Genomic DNA, 16,668 nt, shown 5'->3' with positions numbered 1-16,668 from the left:
TGTGGCACGCGTGCCTTTAACTGAATCAAAAGGCAGTCCTCAGCAAACCTGAAAGGCAGCGCGTTGGGGCCTAATCTCCCTTTTTAGGGACTAGCAGGTTTAAGATAGATATAGACCTGCTAGAACTCAAACGTGGCGTGCAGGTGAGCGCAGATGGGTTTGTTTACCTATTAAATCACAACGCGCGAGTCACATTGTTTGCCTAAGCATTATTAATATATTTTTCACCCTTCCTTTAACCCTTTATGGCTAGTCACCACGACAATGTAACACCAACGAACACTGATTGCGAAACAGTTGGCAGCAACAGTCTATTTGTAGGCTGTTGGTATCAGGTCTGCGTCCTTGTATCCGTATCGTATTTCTGATAAAGCTCCATCTGTTTAATGACTTAACTGATTTGGGATACATGTGGATGGAAACGTTGATGTCAGTCGGGTGACGGGTCCTGTTTTGAGGGGCTTTTCTCTCTTCTGGCATTTCTAGTTCTGTGTGCGGGTGCCCCGTTGCCATGACGAAGGATTCTACAACAAGTGTCGATTCCACCGCGTCAGTCCTCGAGTGGTAAACACGACGAGATATTCAAGGTAAACGAATAAACTCGATTACATAATGCTACTTTACCGGCTGCGGTAGTTTTTAGGAGGAACGGCATTACGTCGACAGAGCCCTTGTTGAATAACTTTAGCTTACGTTACAACAAGCTAGCTAGCTGTACCAGTGTAAGTGCAGGGGTGTTGTCATAATCAAAAGAATGATGCATTCTGACTACTGATCAAAACATACACTTGCAAGAAACCACACTTCTGCTTAGTCTCATTCATTAAGTCTGCGATTTGGTTTATGAGCCTCAAAGGGAAAATTGTAATATTATTATGTATTACACCACCTGCAAGACTTAATAGTCAAAAAACAGTCATCGGCTCATAATTGTGAAAAAATGACTTTGATTGTATTGCTTAGCTGTTACTGTAACGTTCTACTTTTTTTTTTTTAAATACAGCTTCAAATGTGTGAGGGACCTTCATCAATATCCGGGCCAATCCCCCCGGATCCTTCACTGTTTCCTCAGTACTACACACGACCTGCTTCAGGTTAGGTGCAGCCACGTGGGCTCTGCTATATTCACATCTCCCTTAAAATAGTCTCCTTTTGTTAGATATTCAATACAACTTGAATTGTTTAGAGTTAAGCTGTTGACATCCATGATAGGTTGTAATAAATGAAGCCCAAGATGCACCACATGCAGGAAAAGTGATATTTTAGAGTAACCTTACTAAACATTAGCCTTGAGTGACCTTGTTTATTGTTTTTTTTCCCCAGCACGTGGTCGTTTAGAGGGAAACCATGATGCAACTTTGGCGCTGCTCTCAGGGCCACTCGCTCCAGATCCTGTGTTGTACCCTGGCTACTACAGTGCTCGTACCCCAGCACATCCTCCTCGTATTGGCCGCAATGCCACCCATATTCTGGAGCGTGGACAGAGAGGGGTAATAGGGGAACTACTCAGATTGGACGGCGTCACTATTACCCCAGTTCCCAAACAAAGTAAGTGCATTTTTCAGGTCTGTAAATTTGTGCTATGCAAAAAAAAAAGAGCAGCTTTGTTTTGTCTTGTAGTGTGGTATCAGTGTAACTTATTATTTTACTTTTTTTCCACTGAGTGCTTCTAACAAATAAGAGAGTTTCATTGAGCACACTAACTCCATACAAAAAAAGTAAATTAAATAATTAAAAAGTCATTGAGGCAACTTGTGCTATTCTTGACCCTCAGAACAGAGGGTACATGACTTTGGTAAAGAGAATATGCGTCGGCTCAGAGAGATCCAGAGACGCTGCAAAGAGCAGGAGGCTGAGAGAGCACAGTCTCGTCCGGTTCCAGTCAAAGCTCTTTGGACATCCTCCAAATACCACAACGTCCCATCCAGGGTGATGGCCCAGCTACAGGTAAGGAGCACCTCTGTGAAATCTGTAAGTCCTTGAGATGTGAATGTTTCCTCTGGCTCACTTTTAATCCATTCTCTTTCATGCAGGTTTCAAGTCCAACTGTTAAACCGCAGTGTCAAACATTTCTAAAGGGCCACTCTACTGCCCCACCAAGACCCCACTCCAAAACCTCTCCAGTGCCCTTGCAGCACCCAGTCTACTGCAACTCCATACCAGACCAGAACTTGCAAGTGAGAATTGCCAATAAATGTTTATTTATCTATACACACTCACATGATCATAATCTAAGAGGTATAGAACGTTGATTTTGATGAGAGAAGAGTAGAGCTGGCAATAATCATCAGCATCTGCAATATTTCTTTTCGTTTTAATTCCATACATTATTTTATGTGGATACAGTTACAGGTGCAAGGCCAAACAATAGACTTCATAAAACATAATGCCCGGTCTGCTGGAAAAACTGTGGTGCGTCGGTCCCAGTCGCTGACAAACCTGAGGGATAAGCCTGTTCCCAGTGCAGTCAAGGGACAGGTGCCTAAGTAGTGAGTTACCTCCTTACCTTAAAACCATATTCCATTAGGGAAAAACATATGATTCTTCACCACAGGTGGACTTTTACTGCTGTTGCTCATCTCTGTTCTCCCTCTCATTGACACTTAAACACACACAGTCTTGAGGATAGGAAGGAGCAGTGGCAAAAGGAGGAGGATGAGAGGAGGAGGAACGCACCTGATCCTACAGCCCCAGCTGGTCACACCCGGATGCCTGAGAATCAGAGACAGGACACACTGAAGTCCCTCAAAGAGAGTACGTCTCTGTCACTTATTATGTCTGACTTTTGTTAAATAGACAACATTACGTTAAAATACTACATGTAAAGTGCATATTTGCTTCTCTAATTCTGCTGATTTTGTTTCCTCAGCCCATCGCTCTCTTGTGGATGAGCTGCTGTCACTCCCTCTCAAAGCTGACAATCTGAGCGTTTGCTCACGTCGGGCTCATCTCGATTGCAGGCTTTCAGAACTTGAGGAGGCAATTAAAATATTCTCCCGGGACAAAGTTTATGTAAAGATAGATTCCTAATGGCTGAGGTGGAGGAGATGGTCCTGTAAATCCACTGCTTTATCGAGATTCACTTTTGTTTAATAGCTGCATTATGTAACATAACGCTGAACCTTGTCAAATAGATCATTTAATCATCATCATTAACCATTGAGGTTAATGATTATGAATAATATAATATATGAATATGTGACTTAATAATATGCAGTTTTGCTTCCTTTTGCTTATTCCTGAATAATCAGATACACTGTACATTTAACAGTAAAAACTGTTCGCTCCATAATAAATAACCATTTGCTGATATTTGTTTTGTTTTATTTTAGTGTGGAACTGGCTGATGATATGTAATGATGAATATTTTTGTGAAGTCAATGTATGTTTTTTTATATCATTTTTTAAGTAAAACACAACAATAGAGAAAAAGGTGTCTAATTTAACACTGTGATGTATGTTGCAGAGTGCAAAAATAAGTCATTTTCGAACGACTACTTCGCAAAAGCCACGTCATGGCCACGTATGTGTGACGTATGACGCCCCACCCCCCTCTAACGTCTTACGGTCATTGTTCAGCTTGTGCTAGCTAATGTGCTAGTTAGACGCTAACCACGATTACAGAGGATTTAGTTTGTTATGCATGCATATTGAGTATTTTAAGTTTACAACGGATATTTGAAAACGCATCACCGAAACAATGAGCAAGAGGAAAGCGCCGCAGGAATCCCCAAATGAGGGAATAACAGACTTTCTTGTCGGTAAGTGAAGTGAAGAGACGGTTGTGGCTAGCTAACGGTAGCTAGCGTGAAGCCTGGCTTCTGTGTAATAACTTTCCATTACTTTACTTTCTAAATAACGTTAGCATGCATTTGTAAAACATATGGCAAATTGAGGCTGGTTCTTGTCTAGCGTTTGCCATCTGGTTTGCTCTGAAGCTGATAGTCATTGACATTTAAATGCCTCCTGCCTTCAACTGAGTTGGCAGTTCTTTAAATAGTGACAATGAACTGCAGCAGCAATTATTAAATATACATCCATGGGATGACTATCTTCTGTTTCCAGAGTTGGCCAATTACGAGAAAAACGTCAACAGGGCAATACACAAGTACAACGCTTACAGGTAAGCTCTGAAGCCTCGGCAGTGAGTTGTGCTTTGTTTAAGGATGAGTGTTGCTTTGTTGTTCTTATGACAAGGTATGATAGTAAATGTAATGCTCGACCGAATTACCATCACGTTAAAATAACACCTTTTACATTGTTTGAGTGTGTAATAGATTTGGTGTCATATGCAGAGGAGGGTTGATTCGTATTTGTGATAAAAGCTGTATGTAATTTTAGCAAAAAGGTTCTGTTGAGACAGAAGCTTTCACCACATTATTGTTACTTTATTTGTCTTTAACATCGGATTTATATTTTTAAAACTATTTTTTGCTTTTTCCCTGTCTAGGAAAGCAGCATCTACCATTTCCAAGTACCCTAACAAAATAAGAAATGGCGAAGAGGCCAAGAAACTGGTATGTGCACTCGATTTGGTTTTAAATTACTTCAGTTGTTGCCTTTATAACAACAAAAAACGTCATATCCATGTGAAATTCTGACCTGGTGAGAGTGATCCAGATGCATAATTAAATTTGGTGTAGAAACTATTAATGAGACAAAGCCATGCAGTGTGCAGTCCTGCAATAAATCCTACCTGAAGGTTAGAACTGTAACTAGTAGTAGTGGAAGATAGATGGTGCTGATGTACTGACCAGCGTTGTTCAGTATGTTTCTCAGTATAAAGGTTTGATATGGTATGTGTATCATAATGTCACCCTTGAACTTTTGACCAGATGGATACATCGATCAAATTGCTCATCAAACTTTGCTTAATGAAGAAATTCTCTTTTAAGTTTTTATACATGTCTGAAAGTAGGTTGGTGTAACTGATGATTATATTCATAGAAGAAGAATCACGTGATTTCCCAATATAAGTATAATATTCCATATTTTACGTTCCAAACATTAAGTCATAACAGAGTTGTGAAGTTAGTTCATATTTTATTATCTGTCTCTGTTGAACTAGACCCAGAGAGCCGACTTGGTCTCAGCTGCTTCATTGACAGTTGATTTCAGTGTAATGGTGCCTGGAAGCTGGAAACATCTACATCATTATTTGTCCTCCAAACCGCTAATGTGCTCATGTTGCTGGGGCAGTGTTATGTGATGTCCTCTGCTGTGGCCTTTGTTTGTCAACAGTACAACTCGGCACATCTTACATAACTGCTGCAGATCACACTATTCAGTGCTCGTGCGTTTGTTTTCACTCTTCAACAGGATGGTGTTGGAGCTAAAATAGCAGAAAAGATTGATGAGTTCCTACAAACTGGCACACTACGGAAACTGGAAAAGGTGAGTGTTTGGGAGTGGTAATGCACGATCCCTGCCCCACTTTATAAATATGCATTTAATAAAAGCTCAATTTCAATGCATTGAACAGACTGATTGAATATTTTGATCTTTTCCTCTAGATCCGTAATGATGACACCAGTTCTTCCATCAATTTCCTCACCAGAGTCACTGGAATTGGGTACATCACTAAATTACTTATTTCAATAAAAAACGGATGAATGTTTAAATGGACGTTCACAGTCAAATGCACCATGACTGAATTAAAATGCATTGGTTGACCAGTTCACTGGCAACTTAGAAGTGATGCATGGATGGTTTGAGATGTATCCGTTTGTGTGGTTTTACTTTCTGTGCTTCATGTAACAAACTGCATCTCTTTACCTCAGCCCTGCTGCCGCCAGGAAGTTCTTTGAAGAAGGGGTGAAGACGTTGGAGGGTTTGTTTATTGGAATTTTTCAAAATATGGTTAAATCTTTTATTCTTGGTCCTTGTGGCTTCATTCTTTTATATGTGCACAATGTCCGAAATTAATGTACTTTGTTTTTTTAGATTTGAAAAAGATTGAGAACAAGCTGAACCATCATCAACAAATTGGACTCAAGTATGTTTAGCTGAATGCTCTTTTACTAAACGTGTAATTCATTAGTATCAAATCAAACCATGTTACAATATCTCAGTCTTTCATGAGCTGTTTATTGATTAATTTTGTTGCCTTTAGGTACTTTGAGGAATTTGAGAAAAGGATTCCACGTAGTGAAATGGAACAGATGGAGGTGATGAAGCATTTAAGTTTTTGTTCTCTTCGAATACGTTTTATTGAGTTTTCTGACACTGTTTGCTTTGTTCAGACCTTTATTCTTGAAGAGTTGAAGAAGATCGGGCCAGAATATATCGGGACAATCTGTGGAAGTTACAGAAGAGGTAGAAGAGGTTCCCTTCAAGTCGATGTTCAGTTAGTGATAGTGAGTTCAAACTGGTAATCATGATTTCTTGATTCACGTTTCCAGGTGCAGCATCGAGTGGTGATATTGATATCTTGCTCACGCACCCAGACTACACCTCTCAGACTCAGAAGCAGGTAAGGGTCTTCTCTACCGTTGCACAACAGTATTGTAGTGATTCATCGCAGCTTGACTCGTATATATTTACAATTTTGTTCCATTTAACTTCTCTTCCAGCCCAAGCTCCTCCATGCCGTGGTTGAGCATTTGGAGTCCACTGGATTTGTGACGGACACGCTGTCCAAAGGGGACACAAAGTTCATGGTGAGGCCTGTGCTTCTTTTCTCTGGTGTGCTCAGCTGTATGCGTTTGATGTTGTGATACAGTAATTTTACCAATCACATGAAGTGCATGGCTATGGTCACGATGTGCTGGATCTTGTTTTCTAGGGAGTCTGCCAGCTGAATCAGAGTGATGAAGATGAAGAAGAATACCTTCACAGGCGTATTGATATTAGGTGCCTAACTTTATATTTCTCAGATGTGTGATCTTCCAATTAAAACATTGACTCTCCCTACTAGGGTTGTCAAAAAATCGATACTCAGATACTAATTTACACTAAAAACTAATATCAGATTAGATACTCATTTGCAAAAGTATCAATACAGACAGTGCTATTGCTTTTTTTTAACAAGTGCAGCTTGTGTAACTGTTACTGAGTTACGCGCGTGCCTGCCGACTCTACAAAGCCATCATCAATGATTCTCCGATACTACACTATGACTATATGTCATTTACGCTACAGTTATGTTACTGTGTTGTTGTTTTTTTGTTTATTCTCTCTGATCAACTGTCTGCTCCTGCTCTCTAACAGTCCTTTATCCATTTCCCCAAGGTTAATTCCCAACGACCAGTACTACTGTGGTGTTCTGTATTTCACTGGAAGTGATATCTTCAATAAAAACATGAGAACACACGCTCTGGAGAAGGGCTTTACTCTTAATGAGTACACCATACGGCCAGTTGGGGTCACTGGTGAGTCCCAATCAAACATGTCACACTACCTCGCTCAACTATGTTCCAGGGCTGTCTCTCTTCTTGCATCAGTCAGTAACCAATGATTCATGCTTTAAGCTTTTGATATCAGCTATTTTTCTTTGTGGCTCTGTTGTAGGTGTGGCAGGGGAGCCTCTGTTGGTGGATAGTGAGAGAGACATCTTTGAATACATCCACTACAAATACAGAGAGCCAAAGGAACGCAGCGAATGAAGCAAAGCACACCGTTACGTCTGTATTCTAAGCTACAAAACGAGATCTGAAGCATGTGTAAAATGTTTGTTAGTATATGATTCAACTATGTTATTGAAAATACTTTTTTAATTATTTAATTATTTGATATGCCACAAAGGGATTATACCATAACTGGACAGGAGTAATCTTATAGTGGACTTCTGTTACAGTTGTTGTCAGTCCATCATGAACAATGAGGACCACTATCATCAGGGTATTTTGCCTTGACTGGAGTGCCCTTTAACACTATGGCATTCAGACAATACAGCTACTTTATGTTAGTAGTTAATAGTAGTTCGGCCAAAAAGTCCCATTCACCCTGGATATTTACCCTGGTGTTTTTTTTAACCTGTAGTGTTTCACTTCCATTTTGGGAAATCGAATGAATTACAAAGAAGAAGCATTTGCTGTTAAGGGCTCAGTTTCTGCACATGGCTGGTAATTAGGGACAGAAAGAGCTTTGATTCGTTGAGATAAATGAAAATAAATATTTTCTCCGTTATTGATGGATGTGTGAATGACTGTTACACTGGTACATGTGATTCATCTCTTGGTTGTGGTTGTGGTTGTGTAAAAATGGAAACATGTGTTAGGTCAGGATATTATTCATGCTTTGTAAGGGGGGGGATTTGAAAGTGGAAGATAAAAATTGACCAGGTAACTGAAATGTTGCTGCAATGTACAGTGATACAGATTTTAATCTGTAATACAAAACGTAACTTGTTAGCATTATTTTATGTGGATCATTGCAAACATTACTGTAAATATTTACGAAAAGAAAAATAAATGGATTACAAAAAATTGGTAGGACTTTTTAATATTTTATGAAAATGTTATGGCATACTATACTTTATACATATTATATTAATGCTATATTACTTTTTGGTATACTCTACTATGATTTTTTTTAATGGCATAATATACTATAAATATTTGTCATGCTACACTATAACTGTTTTATGACCTTTTAATGACATATTCTATAGTACATTTTTGTGACATATTAATACATGTTCTGTTATAACACTATTTCTGCTTATAACTATTATGATTATATCCTCTGCTGCTGAGTTTAAATAATTTTTACTATTATTAGTATTATTAGTAGTACTGTTATTACTATTTATTCTCTGATTATGAATCAAAATGCTACACCAAAAGATTGCAACACCGACATACTTTTTTTCAAATTGCTATGCTATGACTCTTTTACTATTTTGAAAATGCTATACCATGATTTTTTTCAAAATGGTATACAATAACTTTACAACTTTTTACAAGATACATACTATGACATTTTTCTACATACTATGACTGTTTTAAACATCCTATAGGCCTACTAAGACTTTTTTCGACATGCTATACTATGCTACTATGACTTTGACATTATTCAACATGCTATAAGGAACTCTTATTGCTACTACTGCTTCTACTACCACTACCTAAATTCTGATTGTAGTGAGTCCAAAACAGTCATAAAATCCTCAGTCAAAAAAAACAAAAAAGTCATAGTATAGTAAGTCGAGAATTAACGAAAAAGTCAGTCAGCAAAATTCAAAAATTGTCTTAAAAATGATTAAAAAGTCAAAAATCCCTCGTATCTAGGGGTGTGAATCTTTGGCATCACTTCGATTCGATTAACAATACAGTAGTTGGCGATTCAATTCAAGGACAAATTTTTTTTTTTGGGGAACGATTCGATTCTGTAACTTGTAAACAAAATTCTATATCCATTAAAACATTACTATTTCTGCAATATTTTTAAACAATTATTTAATGTATTATTTAATCCTTATAAATATGTATATGTAGTAGTCTCACTCACAATATTGCATAAGTACAGTAATGTTAAATCAACTCATACACTGCCAAAGTACTATCGCCGGTGAGGCATGGACCATAATATAGAAAGGAGAATTTTGCTCATAACTTAATAAGGTATATACAGTGGTTGCTTGGCAACGATTGTGGCGCAAGGCATGATGGTCTGAAATAAAATGCGGACAGAAACACCGGAAAGATTGAACTGAATGAGCCAATGGCAGCGCCCTGTGCAATAATACCAGCCAATGGGAGCACGTCAAGGCAGCAGTCTCCTGCCGCTACACACCCACATTACTTTTGTGTAAACCACTTCGCGGGAGTTGTCACATCAGGAGCGGTCGTCTCTTTAAAATCAGGCAAAAACTATACGGTAGGTAAATGTACGAATTTTTCATATCGATAGTCGGTATTCAGTGTTACGGGATATCGGAGTGATAATAATATCTGCGCGCGCTGTTCTACGGTGTTTTTTCTCCGCTTGCGTGATGAATGAGCAGCTAACGGTGGTTATCGTTCATTTTAACATTAGCGAATCAACAGACCATAGGCAATGTCTCGCGCTCAAACCTTCCTCCCCATAATAGCGTTCTTCAGATCACGTTAACGTTAAGTCGTTTTTTATGGTAAACGTTACAGTGATAGTATAAGATATCGGTGTATATGTTGGTATCCTGCATGTCTACGCTGCTTTCTAACGCCAGGTAGTTGGAGAGATGTGGTTACATTACGCAGCCTCGTATTTCACAGGATTCTTGTTGAAAACATCGGGTTAAAACTGAGACGATGATCTCAAATGTCATGCGTATCCATAGAAACTACGCAGCGCGTGCATGCACCAAGCTCGCCGCTGATGGAAGTTATGCAACAATTGTAGAAATGGTTAGTTCACGTATTATGTGTCAGGTATTATATAACACAACTTCGCCGCAAGCCAACGTCTTTTTTTCCCCCTTTGCTGGGCGATGAGACGTAACGATGTGTTCGCCACACGGTGTCGTTTTAGTCACTCGATGATGAGGACCGTTGGGATGCTCGGGGGCCGGAATCTATTGCATTGTGTGCCAATGCGCCTGTGAAGATGATATAAAAAAAAACCTCCGCTGTGTTTTGGTTTCTCAGGGCAACCATGTCTGAAAGAAAGGCAGTGATCAAAAATGCTGACATGTCGGAGGACATGCAGCAGGACGCCGTGGAGTGTGCCACGCTGGCCCTGGAGAAGTACAACATCGAGAAAGATATCGCTGCATACATCAAGAAGGTAGGACTGCTGCTGAAGCATCTTCCTTCACTTCAACCTACCGACGTGGTGAACATTTAGCATCGCTATGAGATTGACAGCAGCCAGTGATGTAACGCAGTTTTGCACTCACTGACCGACCATTGTGCATGAATCAGGCAGGTATTTGTGATTGTTTTCCAGTTCCCCTTGAACTGACTGGAGACCACATTTCTCATCCTCAGGTGGCATTCCTGTACCTAAGACGAAATGTTTATATTTGTAATAATGGTAATATTAGATTCAGTATTTTACAGAGAAGTTAATTGAAAGAAAAATATTTTATCAAACAAACTTGTTGATTTCACACTAACGTCTAGCACAAATATAAATAATAAATAATTGTGCCACTTATTTCTAACAATGGCCAGAGTCCCAGACGAATCACAATTATTCACCCAGATTATGAATTTCTACTTAAATATTTTAGGTTTGATTAGTTCTTGAATATGTACTTTACTATATACGTTAAGCAGAATTGCTTCGTCTCTTTTCTTCATTACTCCCACTTCGGTCCACAAATGTTTGATGAACACAATTTTTTCTGTGTCCCACAGGAGTTTGACAAGAAATATAACCCAACCTGGCATTGCATCGTTGGGAGGAACTTTGGCAGTTACGTGACTCACGAGACCAAGCATTTCATCTACTTCTACTTGGGTCAGGTGGCCATTCTGCTGTTCAAGTCCGGCTGAGGGAAGGCCTTTTCTCGACCTAAACTGACCATACGTACAGTACTGACTGATTCGACAAAGGCACTTATCATTCCTTGGCAAGGGGCCGCTGCCTTTTTCTGTGCTGCTTTCTACTTTGTTCTGTTTTTGAGGATAAAAAATGTGGCCATGTTAAAGAGATGAAACACTTGTATTTATTTTTGTGTTGTTACATTAGACATGTCATTTTTTTAATTAAAGCATAGCTGTAAAGCTGTCTGGGTCCAATGCCTGGTGTGGTCATTTAATTTTTCTGCTTCATTATACATCAGTTGAACCAGGATATTTATATTCCCACATGACCATAATTGTGTTTTGATGTGTATTGACATGCATTTACAGAAGGGTAGCAAGTCTATTACATATGCATATGACATATCTCAAACATCACATTTGTAAAGTCATACGAGGTATAAACCCATCTAGCGCAGCCAATGTCTCACATAGTACGTTAGGGTTGTGTTCAAAACGATTTAGACGCTCCATATATAGTTGGTTGCCAGGGATAGTTTCATCTGCAGCACTGATGGTAAATGCAGATTAAACATGAAAATGTAATTTACTACCAGTTGTTGAAAGACTTAATAGCCGTTTTGATGGCTGGGAAACATCCACACTATGCATCCAGCCACACTCAATTTCAGTACAAACAAGGCAAGAGATAGCATTAGATGGTACTCTTTATTTGCAGCACGTTTAGAAAACCAGCTTGTGTGGGAAGACGCCATTAGACAGACAGAAAGAAGAGCGCAGGTATCCTTTGAGCTGAGGTACTTTCTTGATGAGAGGCAGGAGCTGGGCGTCAACAGCCTTCTGGTCCTCCTTCCTCTGCTCCGTCAGCTGGTATTTCTGTAGATAAAGAAGAAAATACCAGTGAGTCAGGCATCGGGTAAATAAATCATATTATTAATGGGACATTATCCAAGTAGTTCACCTCTTTCTCTGTATCAAATATCTCTCCCTCCTGGTGACGGGGTCTCCTCAGCTTCTTCTTCTTGAAGTAGGCATCGTTCAGAGTTTTAGGGATCTTCATTCCAGAGATGTCTATTTTGGTGTTTGTAGCAATAGAAAACTTCTGGTGAGCCCTGCGCAGGGGGACTCTGTTCAAGGCAAGAGGGCCTACAAATATGCAAAGAGAACACTGTGAGAACTGGAGAATTATGTTGCCCAACATATTGATGCATTTTTCATGCCTAAATGTTTACAATCTTTTCCGCCAAAAACGAATATCCTTACCAGTGACGAGCAGGAGACCACTTGAGAGCTGCTTCAGGAACACCACGCGCTACAAAAACAAAACAAGTTTTCTTAAGTATAAAGCTCTTTTTGCACAATTCTCAAAACACCAGTGGTGAGCTCACACTTTCATGCCAAGCTATATAGACTGGGAAAAAAGGAATCTAGACGCCTCCTAATTTTTTTTCTATCAGGAGCACTGTCAGATTCACAACTGAACCATTATTTAGGTCAGCTACAAAGTGTGTGGGCACACTAGTATGCCTCCATAACATGCCAATGTAGCGTTCAAATGTGGGAGGCAGCGACTGTCTGTGGTGTGAGGGTGTGTGATTACAGTGTGTCAAGTATGGTAAGAAAATACATTTTTCCATGCACAATAACAAAGGTCAGTGTCCAACTGGCTGCTGCTGCTTAAGGAACAAGCGCTGCACGCAGATTCATTAGAGTGTTCCCCTTTTACGTGGCTGCCCTGAGCACTACAACACCTGAACTTTTCAGAAAACCACTGGTGGGAGCACTGTGGAAAATGGAATAGCTTGTTTTGGACACATCTATCCTGAACTTTATAGGGCATAAAGATATCACAATAAGGACCGAAAAGACTATTTTTGGAAGCATATCAGCTGGTGTTGCTAGTAAGTTTTTTCGTTTAATCGCCAGCTGATTGCCCTTCTTGCTCCAACACTACAGCTGTCAGATGGAGAAGCGGTAGGATCATCCATACAAACAATGAGGGCAACAATCCACTTGATGGTGCTCATGTAGAAAAGCCAACAGTTAATAAGCAAAGGAGATAGGCTTGGTTTTAATAACAGACAGTTTTGATATGTTGCCAAGATATTTTCATAAAAACATTAAAAGTGCCTAAAGTGCTTTTTCCATGAAACGCTGGGATAATGCGTTCCCCAGCTCACTGTGGGTGCTTTTCTGCCAGAAAACAATGCTATATGGACACAGATCCATAGGATGCACCACTTATTTTGAGGGGGACAGGGAAGATGGGCACAATATCCTTAATTGCACGTATTGGAGAGTCTCTTGAAAGGTGAACTACACCGCCATCACAATGCCAATTTAAGACAGTTTGGAGAAAATTCCATCATAATTAGTCAAAATACTGACAGTGTTAGAAATGTACAGTGAGATGTCACAGAACATTAATGGATTGAAAATAACTTCCCGTGTACATTATGTACCGATGCAAAAATAGCCCTTCCCAACCACTCATGACCGACTAGTAGTGTGTGGTTGTGTCCATCAACAGACTGCGCCCTCTGCCTGTATTCTCTCTTCTTATGTTTGTTAAAACTTCTTGATTTGTTCTCACCCTCTTCATTCATGTTATAGCTTGAGTGGCCTCCGACCACCATGTGTTTACAAACAGCAACAGAAAAATTTACATATTCTGTGAAAGTGACACCATAATGCAGTAAATAATCGCACTATACAATTAATTCCTGCTTTTGCCGGTTCACTGGGATTTTTTCTCCTTCACATACAGAGTTCATGATGGATAATGTAAAGGAGTATTTTGCAATGTATAGAGCATCGCAGAATCATGATCATCGTTATCGTGGGCAAAATATCGTGTTAGTATTAGTGTATTGCATGTTACTCTGATTCCCACCCATTCCTGGAACCTATCGAGATATTTGTAAGGCTCCCTTCTTTCAAGAATGAGATGATCACAATCTTCCTCGGTGCTGGATGACTTTCCTCTGGTTCACGATGAAAACATTTCACCCGGTGCTTTGCCAACAATTTGTGCCGACCCGTGAGAACATCGATATCATTTTAAGTAGTTCAAGATATTGTTCTCACCTTTCCACGGTGGCGACCGGTGAGAAGGATGAGGACAGTTCCTGGAGTAATGGAGCTGCGGAGCTTCCTCTTGTGCTGGCTGAAGGGTTTCTTTCCATGGCTCTTCAGCTTACGGGGCACATCCTCTGTAGGGTAGTAGCGAGGCTACGACAGGAGCACATGAAAACATTACTTTAAAACCACGTTTGCTGCATAAATCCAGTGGAAGACGTGCACATACAAAAAAAATAAAAACTTCTGCCAACAATTAGAATAGAGAACTAATCTACACATTGAATTTCCAACTAAGTTCAATTCACAAATTACTCACCATCTTGCGCATCTTGACAACACGAGTGCCTCCATTCTTGTCTCCGCCAACTGTCTTGACCACAGTTGCCTGGGGCCTCACCCTCACCTTTTTCTCCATCTGAAACATTATCATATTATCATCCATACACAACTCAGTCAATAAGTGTGATGTATATCTGGGCAACACAGATCTGCTCTGCTCTCACCTTGGTCTCGGTGGTCTTTGACTTCCGCTTGTACATGGCCCTGCGGGCGTACATAGCGGACCGGGAGTACCGGCCGATGCCACGGGCCAGAACCGGGTTCCGGCTCCCGTGCTTCTTCTTGGCAGTCTTCGTGTCTCCGTCTGCCATCTGAAACAAAAAAGTAAAACAGGTTAGTACTCCAACTGCAGCAATATTATGGATAGTGTCAATGTCTTACAGGTTTATTGTATCTGGTTCACTTTTAACATTATTCCAGCTTTGGTGGGACAGTGCATATATTATTCAATAGCACTATGGTTCAGTTATCACGTACACTTGAGAAGCTATATCAATACTACATCCTGAAAGCGAATTGTGTTCCTAGCTCAAACTACACACTGCATTTGTAAAGAGCACAATATCGCAACCATATTTCTAACCTTTACAAAGATAAATGCGTTTGGTTTAGTGCTAAATACCATAGCTATCGCCAATACACAACAGGCATGACAGGTAACGTTAGCTAGCAATGCGCAAAATAGCAACCGACCACTCGTGTCCTCAAAATGTAATATTTTAAATGTAAACGTAATGTCACCGCGGGATTTTATGGTTGAAACGCACAAAAGGAGTAACCAAAGACAACACGTTTCTATTAGCCAGCTAGCTAGCGTTACAGCGCGAAGGCTAGCCGGCGGCCTAGGAGTGCAGATACACCAAACTGTTCTTTATTACGGACACATAACCGACAAATCATAGAAATAACGATGTCTAACGCATCGTTTAAATAAACGGATTCGTCTCCTGATATTTGGAGACGGCATTTTGATTCTGTAACACGGATGAAACTAGATTTTATTCCAACACAGACACGAAGGCAAGGCAGTCTTACCTTTGCTATGAAAAAAAGACCGACATCCGGGCATGTGACGTTTATAAGGACGCTGCATGATGACGTTTACGTATTTGCGTCGAGTTTCAAGGATGTAGTGGTTCTTGTAGTCCTACATAGAATCAACATTGCGGTTATCGTCATTATGTTTTTATACTTTATTCTAGTTCTTTTTCAGTTGCTTCAGTTAACAAACGTATTTCTATATATTCGCTTTTATCTGCTTTATACACATAAAAACAATGGATGATTGTTAAGATATTTTAAATAAATAAATAACAAAAACTGTTCATAACTTTGTACTTTTCAATACTATTTTATCACCATTCAGTAACCCTTTCTCTATGATGGTATTGTATTAGTCAAACTGTCAAAGATATCGTTTGTAAATATTATGATTAGGAATGATTATAGAGCACAATTAAACAACAATTAAAACTAAAATGACAACTGGAAACCGCTTATTTAGAAAAAAATATATATCATTGGCTGCTCAAAGGCTGATTATGAACATTTCAAAAACAGAACTACACTTATTTTTTGGACGGTTGTCTTTATTGGGATTTTTCATCACAGAAATACAAAAATCTGTTTTTGCCGGAGCCATCACAGGTCAGACATATTTTCTGTAAATTCTCTGTTAATGGAGTGGTAGAGAACATTGTAAGGCAAACATCAGAGCTCAGAGTCCTCTTCAGACCTCACTGTAACACAACACAATCTGTACTCTATGAGTTAATAATATGCTACACATGTAAATGTGACCAAGGACCCAGCTCTGTGTCTCAGGCACATACACAAA

General features: G+C 39.6%; 4 protein-coding genes across 4 annotated transcripts; 3 read left to right on the top strand and 1 right to left on the bottom strand.

The window, feature by feature from the left end:
• The first annotated feature begins 327 nt into the window (after positions 1-327).
• enkd1 (enkurin domain containing 1) lies at positions 328-3,300 on the top strand. The gene is made up of 8 exons (XM_084025401.1): positions 328-587; positions 1,004-1,094; positions 1,324-1,548; positions 1,775-1,947; positions 2,034-2,177; positions 2,347-2,489; positions 2,618-2,754; positions 2,870-3,300. The coding sequence occupies exons 2-8, from the start codon at positions 1,010-1,012 to the stop codon at positions 3,028-3,030; spliced, it is 1,068 nt and encodes a 355-aa protein (XP_083881527.1). The 5' UTR covers positions 328-587; positions 1,004-1,009; the 3' UTR covers positions 3,031-3,300.
• Positions 3,301-3,573: 273 nt separating this feature from the next.
• On the top strand, positions 3,574-8,397 carry polb (polymerase (DNA directed), beta). The gene is made up of 14 exons (XM_084025403.1): positions 3,574-3,761; positions 4,066-4,123; positions 4,451-4,517; positions 5,320-5,394; positions 5,514-5,572; positions 5,781-5,830; positions 5,944-5,995; positions 6,113-6,167; positions 6,243-6,315; positions 6,402-6,472; positions 6,573-6,659; positions 6,785-6,852; positions 7,231-7,370; positions 7,510-8,397. Exons 1-14 carry the CDS (start codon positions 3,701-3,703, stop codon positions 7,602-7,604), a joined length of 1,011 nt encoding a protein of 336 aa, XP_083881529.1. The 5' UTR covers positions 3,574-3,700; the 3' UTR covers positions 7,605-8,397.
• Positions 8,398-9,730: 1,333 nt separating this feature from the next.
• On the top strand, positions 9,731-11,666 carry dynll1 (dynein, light chain, LC8-type 1). The gene is made up of 3 exons (XM_084025427.1): positions 9,731-9,819; positions 10,569-10,707; positions 11,283-11,666. The coding sequence occupies exons 2-3, from the start codon at positions 10,576-10,578 to the stop codon at positions 11,418-11,420; spliced, it is 270 nt and encodes an 89-aa protein (XP_083881553.1). The 5' UTR covers positions 9,731-9,819; positions 10,569-10,575; the 3' UTR covers positions 11,421-11,666.
• Positions 11,667-12,100: 434 nt separating this feature from the next.
• rpl6 (ribosomal protein L6) lies at positions 12,101-15,889 on the bottom strand. Its single transcript, XM_084025420.1, has 7 exons — positions 15,867-15,889; positions 14,996-15,142; positions 14,809-14,907; positions 14,499-14,642; positions 12,675-12,723; positions 12,373-12,557; positions 12,101-12,287 (listed from the first exon to the last, which is right to left on the bottom strand). The coding sequence occupies exons 2-7, from the start codon at positions 15,140-15,142 to the stop codon at positions 12,135-12,137; spliced, it is 777 nt and encodes a 258-aa protein (XP_083881546.1). The 5' UTR covers positions 15,867-15,889; the 3' UTR covers positions 12,101-12,134.
• Positions 15,890-16,668: the final 779 nt, after the last annotated feature.

The sequence above is a fragment of the Eutrigla gurnardus genome, assembly GCF_963514095.1.
Source record: "Eutrigla gurnardus genome assembly, chromosome: 13".
Lineage (NCBI taxonomy): Eukaryota > Metazoa > Chordata > Actinopteri > Perciformes > Triglidae > Eutrigla > Eutrigla gurnardus.
Note: the sequence above shows the minus strand (reverse complement) of the source record. Positions and strands in the feature narration are given on the sequence as shown.